This window comes from Microtus ochrogaster, chromosome 1 (assembly GCF_000317375.1).
Source record: "Microtus ochrogaster isolate Prairie Vole_2 chromosome 1, MicOch1.0, whole genome shotgun sequence".
NCBI lineage: Eukaryota > Metazoa > Chordata > Mammalia > Rodentia > Cricetidae > Microtus > Microtus ochrogaster.
In genome coordinates this window covers 24,100,471-24,112,298 of record NC_022009.1, presented here as the reverse complement: position 1 = coordinate 24,112,298, position 11,828 = coordinate 24,100,471, and the positions used below count along the sequence as shown (strand labels likewise).

The 11,828-nt window shown below is 40.9% G+C and overlaps 1 protein-coding gene across 9 annotated transcripts in view; it reads right to left on the bottom strand.

Moving 5' to 3' along the window:
- Gpatch2l (G-patch domain containing 2 like) overlaps positions 1–11,828 on the bottom strand; it is a 53,669-nt gene that overhangs the window by 5,297 nt on the left and 36,544 nt on the right. For 6 of the 9 annotated variants that reach the window (XR_003377125.1, XR_003377124.1, XM_026780220.1 and 3 more), the window contains one exon: positions 5,397–5,491. The exons of 2 other annotated variants lie outside the window; for them this stretch is intronic. Coding sequence is in view for 5 of the 7 variants with exons in the window: in XM_026780220.1 (XP_026636021.1) it covers positions 5,397–5,491 (95 nt within the window). In the remaining 2 variants the exon portion in view is untranslated. Of the gene's footprint in view, positions 1–5,382; positions 5,492–11,828 lie in introns of those variants that run through there. One more of the 9 variants, XM_026780227.1, reaches the window with a different exon arrangement.

Here is an 11,828-nt window from a genome sequence, read left to right as displayed (position 1 = left end):
AGGCCACAAAAGGGCACCAGACATCATTACAAAATGGTTGTGAGCCACCATGTGGTTGCCGGGAATTGAACTCAGGACCTTTGAAAGAGCAGGCAATGCTCTTAACCTCTGAGCCATCTCTCCAGCCCCCGAAACAAAGAGATTTTGCACAACAAAATCTCAGAAACAAAACTGGGTGAATCTTATAAAATATAAACTCTTTTGTGCAAGGTTCAGAAACATTTAAAAAAGCAGACAACATATCCTTTAGAGATACATCTATCTGTTAAAACTACTTTAAAGACAAAAGTAATGATCAAAACAAAAAGAGACAAAAATGTACAAAAACTGTTCCCACTGAAGAGCGTGTCCCCACTGAAGAAAAATGTCCCCACTCTCTTCAGTGGGAACAGTTTTCGTACTAGCCACATTGTTTTCTTTTACACCTTATGTATCAATATTCTTTTATAGCAATTAGATATTTTCCAAGGGGTTAGAAAAATATGGAGAATACTGCCACGACTTTAAGATAATTTTATTTAGATACATTGGAGCTAGATGCCCCATGGTCAGCTCTCTCACATTCTGATCTGTTAGTTTTGACTAACTGGAAAAAGAGCTTCACTGGTAATGGCGGAGAGCCACACTTATCTGTGGGTAGAGAAAAAGTATTAAGAATGCACTGGTTTAACAGAGTGACAACAGTAGGTTCCTTCTAGGTTTCATGACCACCAGTCATGTGTATTTATCTAGGTTGAGAACACCAGGCATGAATTTCTTCCTATTGACCAGGCCTTAAGACCAGTCAGACAGCTGTTGGTTATCCCAAGATATGAGCACCATTACTGCACGGTTGTGATATCTTGTAATGGTTACTATGTACAACACGACTCCTACATCTAAGGCTTAGAGACTAATGAGAAGGTGGAAGACCACAAGAGCTAGAAGACCAGGACATCTGCTGTGAGATTACAACTTCTATGTAAGAGAAGGAAGCTACACCATAAAATATCAGCAGTGTGGCTGCCTAAATAAGACCTGAACAATGACAGCACCAACTGTCATGCCAACATGGATGGAAGCCAAAGGCCCCATCCCTAGATGAAGAACTACAAAATTAATGACTGCTGAGAGACGGATAATTAGTCTCCCCCAGGGATGAGACCCTTAAGTGGTTATCCAATAGCAAGTGATCAGTCCTAAAGACTTGTACGTATGAGCAACTCTAAATGGACTCAATTGGTTAGAATATTTATATGTATTTTATACATGTCACAATAATAACTAAGGAAACAACAATATGTAAAAGTAAGTGCTCAGGGGTAAAGAAGGGGAATGGTGGGAGGGAGAGAAGTAAATGATGGAGACTTGAAGATGAACAAAGACAGACATGAGGTGTCATAGTGACAACCATTAGTTTCATAAATGCGAATAAAAATAAAAAAAGAAGTGAGTCTGCTCTAGTGTTAGGTGAATTTTTAGATGTTGGGAGATAGCAGTGAACAAACAGATTAAAATTCCCACCCATCTGAACACATGGCTGGCTTAGTGCTCAGAGACCATCTGTGATACAGCTTCTGAATGACAGTTGTAATCCTGGGGAAGGCAAAGTTGGAAAAAAGGCTTTAGGAATAGCCCAAACTATCCAGGCTCTGAATGGAATCTTCAGTGGCCCCAGATCCCCTATTCTAAACACCAGGGTTTACCTTCAGGAGGAGTAGTCTGAATGTCAAGGCTCTGATGAAGAAAATCACATCAAGCACACTGGTTCAATACGAGCCTGAGTGCCTTACTTTTTTTTGAGACAGAGTTTCTCCATAGCTTTGGAGCCTGTTCTGGAACTAGATCTTATAGATCAGGCTGGCCTTGAACTCACAGAGATCTGCCTATCTCTGCCAGGATCCTGAGTGCTGGGATTAAAGGTGTGCACCATTACCGTCTGGACTGCCTTACATTTCTTATAGCCACTTATTATCAAGTTTTGAAGAAAACAGTCACACACCCGTCAAAAAAGAAATACAGGGTGGCTGGAGAGATGGCTCAGAGGAATAGAGCACTGGCTGCTCTTCCAGAGGTCCTGAGTTCAATTCCCAGCAGCCACATGGTGGCTCAACCATCTGTAATAAGATCTGGTGTCCTCTTCTGTACTGCAGGATACATGAAGGAAGAAACCTATATATACATAATAAATAAAAATCTTATTTAAAAAAAAAACAAACCAAAAAAAAAAAAGAAATACATTCTTTAAGAGCCTAATACAGCTAGCTAGGTCACTTCAGCATGTGGTAGAGGCTTTCTGGAAAATTCCTGTCCTGGGATAGCAGTCTTAGAAAAGGTCTACACACTTACTCACTGGGATCCAGGGAGCAATACTGTGTGCTAAACCTCTGCATGCTATAAAGCCAGGGAGGGAAGGGACATGGAGACATAAACAAGAAAATAACAGTGCTATAGTTCAAGAAGGCACTACTTAAGGGCTGGAAGGGTCCTTTCCCCAGCCCTTTGTACTACTAAAGCAAACAAACAAATAAACCAAGGAAGACGTGTGTATCTCTTCCTTTCTTCACCCCCTAGCCTTTCCCCAGCCCTTTGTACTACTAAAGCAAACAAACAAATAAACCAAGGAAGACGTGTGTATCTCTTCCTTTCTTCACCCCCTAGCCTTGCTAAGATCTTTAAATTCAGTCAATTTCAACTCAAAACTTTCTACGGGTGGGGGAAGGGCAGAGATTTGTAGCTGCATGCTTAAGAAAGAAGCTGAATTCATCACAGTGACAGGAGAGAGTGTTGGCAGAGATCTGAGCTATTTATTCTTTTAGGAAAATCCTATAAAGAATGACACAAGGAAGCCTCTATCTGCAGTCTTGTTCATCACACTGGTGAAGAGCTGATAACAGATGTATGCAGTTGTGTGATTTAGTGCCAGGAGCTGGCCCCTGATGTGTATTAATACAGCAGCAAAGCGGGACGCACCTCTCTTCATCACTCATTTCTATAAAAGAGGTGGAATCGGAGATGGCCCGATGGTAGGCAGAGCAAGCCCATTTGTTCTCCTGACTGATGGCACAGGCTCAGGCTGTGTCCTTCACCTCCATGGGGCACTCGGGTTGTGAGCAGAAAAAAAAGAAAGTGCTCAGCGATGCAGGGCTTAGTCAACAAGTGAGAGCCGAGGAGTGGGCTCCCGTGGAAACAGCTAATGTCTTCTTCAATACACTACATACAATTCCTGCTCTGAATGTGAAATCAGCTCTTCCCAATGGTTCTAATCTCATCAAGCATTAAGTAGGGCTGGGGTTGTAGCTCAGCAGTAGAGCGTTTGCCAACAGACACGAGGGCCTAGGTTTGATCCCCAAAACCGGGGGGGGGTGGAATAAGAGGAAAAAATAGGACCAAAGAGGGAAAAATAAAATAAAAGCTAAGCGAAAAAAAGGTTTCGTTTTAATTCTTTAAATAATACAGACTAGTTGAAGAGCCGAGTTTCAGAGTCTGGAATAATCAATCCTACTGTGCATACAAAGGACACCTGGAAGTTTAAAGGGCCAATCTAGAGCATCGGGGAAACATCTGCCCTGACCCCAGAACTAACACTTGACTTCAGAAGGTTATACCTCAGTCTGCTCATCTGTCAATGGAATAGTAAGAACTGCATCCATCCTGGAAAGCTGAGGCAGAGGTGCACACAAAGTGCCTAGCTCAGAGCCTCTGCAGGTGGAAACCACTATAAAAATTCACACAATCTGTGATTAAGATTGTTCAGATGAGCCACCGATTAGCAGTCACTCCAAATAGAAGCTCGAAGAGGTCTATTTCAGGGTATTTGAACAATCGCACGGGGAAAGAAGGGGGTTGGGCCCACACTTGTCTGGTCTCTGCCTTCACTCAGCTAACTGACCTGAAATGTGTAATGCGTAGCACAGGGTAAGTAAGTTCTGATCAAGCTCTTTAGGTCCAGAAGTGCTTTGGGTTTAGATTGGTTGGTTTCACAAATACCTGAAAGGTCACACACATGCTATTTTACTGTGCTTGCTTCTGACCGCAACTCACCCCACACAGTCAGGTAGAGAATCTACTCACACGTGCATGTCAGTACTCCAAAGTTTCATACGTTGAATTGCTTAAGATTTTGGATTTTAAATTAGGGATGTTCAATCTATAGTTTACCTAAGAAAAGTAATTTACAATAGGTTTGATACGTAATACCTTTGATAACATGTGAGATATATATATACCTTAAGTGTACAGAACTTTTACATATATATAAATGCCCATGTTACCCCTGCCTGATTTGTAATGGAGAACGTTTCCAGAGACCCAAATTTTTCTGTGTCTTCTCTTGGTCACTCTCCTATCAAAGATACTCACTATTTTAGCTTCTACTAACTGGCATGAATTTTATATAGAAACTAAAAAAGTTTAACCTGAAAATGTTTTTAATTAGACATCTCATGATGAGTAAAAATGAACACACTATTACACATAACCAATGAGAATACAATGTGCCGTATAAACCACTAAGAAAGTGAACAGAGCCAGGTGTGGTGGCGTACGCCTTTAATCCCAGCACTTGGCGAGGCAGAGACGGACGGATCTCTGTGTGTTGAAGGTCAGACTGGTCTATAATCTCCACAGTGAAAGCTATATAGTGAGGCACTATCTCAAAATAGCGAAGGGAGGGAGAGAAGGAGGGAGGGACAGAGGTGACAGTGGAGAGATGATGGATCAGTGGTTAAGTGCACTGGCTACTCTTCCAAAGGTTCAGGTTCTATTTCTAGCACCCACTTGATGGATTCTAATCATTTATAACTATAGTCCTAGGAAATTCAATACCCTTTCCATAGGCACCAGGCACACACACTGTATACAGATACACAAGCAAGTAAAACACTAATATATGTAAAATAAAAATTGCTATTTTATTTTTATTTATTTACCTTTGTTTATTTTTCAAGACAGGATCTCTTTGTTGCTCTGGCTGTCCTGAAACTCACTCTGTAGACCAGACCGGCTTTGAGCACACAGAGACCAACCTGCCTCTGCCTCCTGATTACAAGTATTAAAGCTGCCTGGCCATAAAAATTATTTTTAAAGCAGAAATTAAATGAACCCAGATAACCTCTGACTACTGAGCAAACTGCTATCCAGCTAGATGTTTATCAGCGTGGACCTGACCTGCTGTCTGTGCTACAGAGAAGGTTCACATGACTGGGAACAGCTGGCAGGAATACAAAGGCCAAGGGAGAATGAAAATGCAGACTCCACAGTCAGAGAGAACTGGGGAAATTACTTCTCAGCATCTCAATTTCTTATGATAAGGAATACAGATCACTTATCATGATTCCATGGGAAGGTATATAAAACAATCATTTAGTGTTCAGTACACAACAGATGCTCTATGAATGACAACTATATATAATCACCTGTCCTAGAGCTAGGTAAAGATGCTGAGGCCACAGGCTTCCGTTTCCTCTTAATGTCACGTGAACATGGTGGTCCCCAGTGTACCTTTGCCTGCCTGCAGAAACGAAAGGAGAAAGAAGATGTTTACTTTGTGGTACTTGTTGTAAGACACTGTACTGTCCAGACGAAATCTTTGACTCATATAGATGTATGGCAACAAAATAGGCATCATCTTTTGCCACTAATCATTAATGTCTCTGGACAGACTCGGAATTAAGCAAAGCCCATAATACATGGCACTCTCAACTTTTTACCAGATTTCAAAGAAGCAGATATTTAAGTTTCAATAAATATGTGTTTCATTATGTGATTTTTTTATATAATGCTTTCACATGAAAACTCTAACTGCAACTGAGCTAAATTCACTAATGAAATACCTATTCCATATGATAATGCATCGAAAGGGTTAATGCCCTTCCTGTGAACAGAGACATTTACAGAGAATTATAATAAGTTAATTCTGCTGCCACTAGACAATCTGGATTTAAAAATGTTTATTTTTTTATATATAAGTGTTTTGTTTGCAAGTATATATGTATATCCTGTGTGTGCATGACGCCTGTAGAGGGTGGAGAAGGGATTCGGATCCCCTGGAACTGGAGTTACAGACAGTTGTGAGCCAGTCTGTGGGTACAGCAAGTGTTCTTAACCACTGAATCAACTCTCTAGCCCTGATAATCTGGATTTTTAATATGTGTTTATATCACAAGTTAAATATTTGGTTCCTGTGACTTTCAAAAATATAAATTATGTATCAATAACATGTTTCACTGCTAGGATATTCAGTTTATTTCACAAGTAACGCACCCAAATGCTCTACCGTAGAAAACAGATTCTCTGGAAAACAACAAACTTAAGACTGAAATAGCCGACACAGTATCTTAGTTCCCCAAGTCCCTGACTTCCTCCTTTTCTGCAGTCTGGACAGACTGCCCCTCATAAAGCTGACTATCACTTTTATACAAAGCTTTCCTTGAACTCTGCAGGGATTACATGCCACAAATCATTATCTGACTGGTGAACATACAACCTGCTTCCCTAATGAGGCTTAATCTCCTTGAGATTAAGAACAGGAGTCCTGAGAGCAGGGGCCATGTTGACACTTCTTTCTTAATTATTCAATGATCTACCAACCTCAGCACAGGGAAGGAGATGGTCCTTATTAAGTATATGGCAGCCAGAACTTATAGGAATAAGAATTTTAAAAATCAAATGGTACAGCGGGCAGTAGTGATGCGATCCAGGGCCCTCTTCTGACTTTCATGGATACCCACATATATATGTGTATATGTGCCCACACACATGTCTGGTGTAGCAGAACACCAAAGGTACACAGGATTTCTGTCTGGATGGATGGACAAATGCTTTGATGCCAAGACTTAGGAAAAGGAAGTAACACTACAGTATTGTGTTTCTGATCCAGAGACATGTACAGGCCAGCGTTCCACCTCTCCACAAGCAAGGGCCCTAACTGGGTCATGCTCTGCCACAGAAACTTAGGGTGTACAATAGCCATCTTTTCTCTTCACTGTAAGCTCATTAAAAAACAAACATGACAGCACACATGAGTGACCTCAAAAATTCTATGAGGTAACTTCTACAGCTAAGAAATACCTTCAGTGAAGTGGCTGGATACAAAATAAACTAAAAAAAAAAATGTAGTAACCCTCCTATATACCAATGACAAATGGACTGAGAAAAAAAAATTAGGGAAACAACACCCTTAACAATAGCCACAAATAATATAAAATATCTTGGTGTAATTCTAACCAAGCAAGTGAAAGACCTGTTTGGCAAAAACTTAAGTCTTTGAAGGAAGAAACTGAAGAAAATATCAGAAAATAGAAATTATATCCCATGCTCATGGATTGGTATGATTAACATATTAAAATGGTCATCTTACCAAAAACAATCTACAGATTCAATGAAATCTCCATCAAAATTACAACATAATTCTTTACAGAACTTGAAAGAATGATACTCAACTTCATATGAAAAAAACAAAAAAACCTAGGACAGCTAAAACAATACTGTACAATAAAAGAACTTCTGGAGGTATGACCATTCCCGTTTTCAAGTTCTACTACAGAGCCATAGCAATAAAATCCGCATAGTATTGGCATATAAACAGACAGGTTGATCAATGAAACTGAATTAAAAACCCAGACATAAATACTCATACCTATGGACATCTGATTTTTGATAAAGAAGTCAGAAATATATAACGGAAAAAAAGAAAGTATCTTCAACAAATGGTGTTGGATGCCAGCATGTGGAAGAATGAAAATAGATCCAAATCTATCACCCTACACAAAACTCGAGTCCAAACGGATCAAAGACCTCAACATAAACCAGATCCACTGAACCTAACAGAAGAGAAAATGGGGAACAGCCTTGAACAAACTGGCACAGGAGAAAACTGAGCAAAACACCAACAACACAGGCACTAAGATCAACAATTAATAAATGGTACCTTATGAAACTGAAAAGCTTCTGTAAGGCAAAGGACACCATCAAAAGGACAAAATGGCAGCCTACAGAATGGGAAAAGATCTTTACCAACGCCACATCTCACAGAGGGTTGATTTCCAAAATATATAAAGAACTCAAAACTAGCTATCAACAAACCAGATAAATTCAATTCCAATAACCCAATTCAAATCCAATTTCAATTAAAAAAAATAGGGTACAGATCTAAAGAGAATTCTCAACAGAGGAATCTCAAATGGCCAAGAAGCATTTAAAGAAATGGTCAACATACTTATCCATCAGAGAAATACAAATCAAAATGACTCTGACATTCCATCTTACACTTGTCAGAATAGTTAAGATCAAAAACACAAGGATGTTGACCAGTCACTGCTGGCAAGATATAGAGCAAGGGAAACACTCCTCCACTGCTGGTGGGAATAAATGCAAACTTGTACAGTCACTTTGGAAACCAGCATGGTGGTTTCTCAGAAAATAGGGAAACGACCTACCTCAAGACTCAGCATATATCCAAAGGATATTCAATCATACCACAAGGACACTGGTTCAACTATGTTTCTAGAAACTTTATTCGTAATAGCCAGAAACTAGAAACAACCTAGATGTCCATCAACTGAAAAATAGATTTTTTTTAAAAAGTGGTACATTTACACAAAGGAGTATTACTCAGCTGTTAAAAACAATGAAATCATGAAATTTGCCAGAAAATGGATGGAACTAGAAAAGAAAAGATTATCCCGAGTGAGGTACCCCAGACCCAGAAAGACAAACATGGAATGTACTCACAGGTGGATATTAGTCATAAAATAAAGCATATCCATGCTACAACCCATGGGTCCAAAGAAGCTAAGTAACAAGGGGGAGGACTCAAGAGGAAACACAGGACTCTCACTGTGAAAGGGAAATAGAATAGACCTCACAGGTGGATGGGGCGGGAGGCACACAGATGGTGGGGAGGGCATGGGAACAGAAAGAGCGGAAGGATGGAGGGTGATGCTAGAATCAGGAGCATCTTTGGGATGAGCTAGAAACTCATGAGCAATGGAAACTCTCAGGAATTTATGAGGGTAACCCCTGGCTAAGACTCCTAGCAATGGGAGATGCAGAGCCTGAACTGGCCATCTCCTGTAACCAGGCAAGATTTCCAATGGAGGGACTGGGACTGAAGCCCAGCCCCATTATTTTTTGACCTATCATTTGTCTTGCCTACAAGATATGCTGGGGTAAAGGTGGCACAGAAATTACAACAGTGATCAACCAATGACTGGTCCAGCCTGAGACCCATGCAGGGGAGGAAGCCCACCTCTGACAATGCCAGGAGGGCCAGGACCCAGAAGCTGGATAGCCCAGAGACCTAGGATAGAACCAAACATGACCAGAAAAAAATAGTCAATAAAATGATTCTTAACAATATTCTGCTGTACTCATAGATCTGGTGCCTCATCCAATTGTCATCAGAAAGGCTTCAGCCAGCAACTGATGAGAGCAGATGCAGACACCCACAACCAAACATTAGGTGGACCTCAGGGAATCCTGTGGAAAAGGGGGAAGAAGGATTATGGGAGCCAGAGGGGTAAAGGAAACCACAAGAAAATCCACAGAATCAACTACCTTGGGCTCAGAGGGGCTCATAGAGACTGCACTGCCAACCAGAGAGCTTGTGCGGGACTGACCTAGGCCCTCTGTGCATCTTACAATTGTGTAACTTCTTCTTCTTGTAGGGCTACTAACAGTGGGAGCAGGGGCTGCCTTCCCTCCTATTAGGTTGCCTCGTTCAGCCTTAATAGAAGAGGAGGTGCCTAGTCTTACTGAAATTTGATATGCCATAGCTGGCTGATATAAAAGGGGGAGGGTGCTGTCCTTTTCTGAAGAGAAGGGAGGAGTGGATGGGGAAAGGGACTGGGAGGAGAGGAGGGAGGAAGGAAGGGGAAACTGTAATCCGGCTAGGAAAATAATTAATTGATTATTTAACTTTAAAAAGATAAAAATAAAGTTTATTTCAACCAACAAACCTATCTCTGGTAAGAAAAAAAAACAAGCAACACCAACAAAAAACTCACCAACTTCCTTCTCAGAGTAAGTGTTGGGAGCAGTTCTTAGGCCAGGACAGTAGGGAATGGGAAGAGAGATAGGAGAGAGAGAGGCAAGGGATTCTGGGCTTCTTCCTGGCAAGGTTCACTTTTAAATCTTTTTTCAAAAGATAACACAAAAAACATTACTTTAAAAACAGCATTTACAGCTAGGCGGTGGTGGTAGCACATACCTTTAATCCCTGAACCTGGGAGGCAGAGGCAGGTGGATCTCTGAGTTTGAGAACCACCTGGTCTACAAGTTCCAGGACAGCCAGAGCAATACAGAGACATCTTTTTCAAAAAGACTAAACAACAAACAAACAAACAAAACAAACAATCCAGCATTTAGGGGACTGGAGAGATGATGGTTAAGAAGACTGGTTGCTCCTGCAGAAGACAAGATTTGATTCTCAGCAACCATTTGGCAGCTCACTACCATTGGTCACTCCAATTCCAAGGAATCAGAAGCCCTCTTGAGGCCTCCACAGGTACTGCATACACAATGCACAGATACACATGCTGGCAAAAAAAAAAAAAAAAACAAAAAAAAACCCATACATAAAATGAACAGATTTTCTGAAAACCGCTGGATGGCAAGTGTTAGGAGACAGATGCAGACTTTGCTGAGTGGCATTTATTTATATCACATCCATCACTTTCCAAGTTCTGCATGCTTATGTCTGTAATATGATGAAAGGTCCAGACTGCCAACTTACTTGTCTTACATTTTCAAGGAATATGCTTTAAGTAAAAATATGAATTTGTTAATGTACCAAAATGCTTAAGTTCTAACCACTTTAAATGAAAATATAGCAGATATAAAAATACTTTTTTTAGCAAATGGAATTAAGTACCACTTATTAGAGTGTCCATTATATGTCGACAGGGGGCTACTGTGGACTCACTGTAGACGTCAGAGGGTCTACACTCTCCTGCCCCATCTCTGCCAAGCAACACAAAGACTTGAGGGTAAATGCTGCTGCACTAAATGATCTAAACCTATCATTGCTGCTGCTGTTGTTAGAGACAGGGTTTCTCTGTGTAACAACCCTAATCCTTCTTCTAACTGCTACCTGGAACATCTAACTCCTTTAACTTCTGGAACTCTCTCTAGTTACAGCTGAGGAAAAAATAGAAGATTCCTAAGCAAACCAAGCAAAAAAATGTTAGGTGATCATTTTGCCTGATTATAAAGTTTGTTATTTCTCTATGAATTATTTCTTTTGGCTCAATAGTTGTTTTGTGTCTTCCAACATTAGCTAAATTCTTACTGAGCCACACACAGTACTAAACACTAGGAACACAGTGATGAGCAGACCTTACCTTCCAAACAAGTCTGATCTGCTTTTCTGGGAACAGAAAGTGAGCAACACAGAGACTGGAGTGTTGAGAACGAGAAGGCATGTGCAGTCCTAAGTCTCGTATAAACATGCTTCCCTCTTATAACACTGAAGCCCAGCCCCAAACTAGAGAACTGCTTCACAGGAGGTAGGCCAAAAACATGAGAGAGATTTTGCTCTATGTCCCTTCCTTATCAGGAGTTGAAGAAGGAACAAGGAAAGGTCAAACTACGACAAGAGGACAGCAAGACATGTCTCTCTCTTTGGTATTAGGGGCATACTGGCTTGGGTGTCCCAAGGTCCAGTGCTTGGGAAGAACATGACAAAAACGAAGAAGAAGGACCCAGAACAAGCCAGAGGAGAAGCTGAGTGCTCTAACACAGGGGACCAGAAAGGGAACCCGCTGGCTCGTTTCTGGGGGGCTTGGGTTCCTCTGGAGACTGCTGGCAAGTGGACAGACAACTTCTGTTTCCTGCCCAAACAGTTCTGG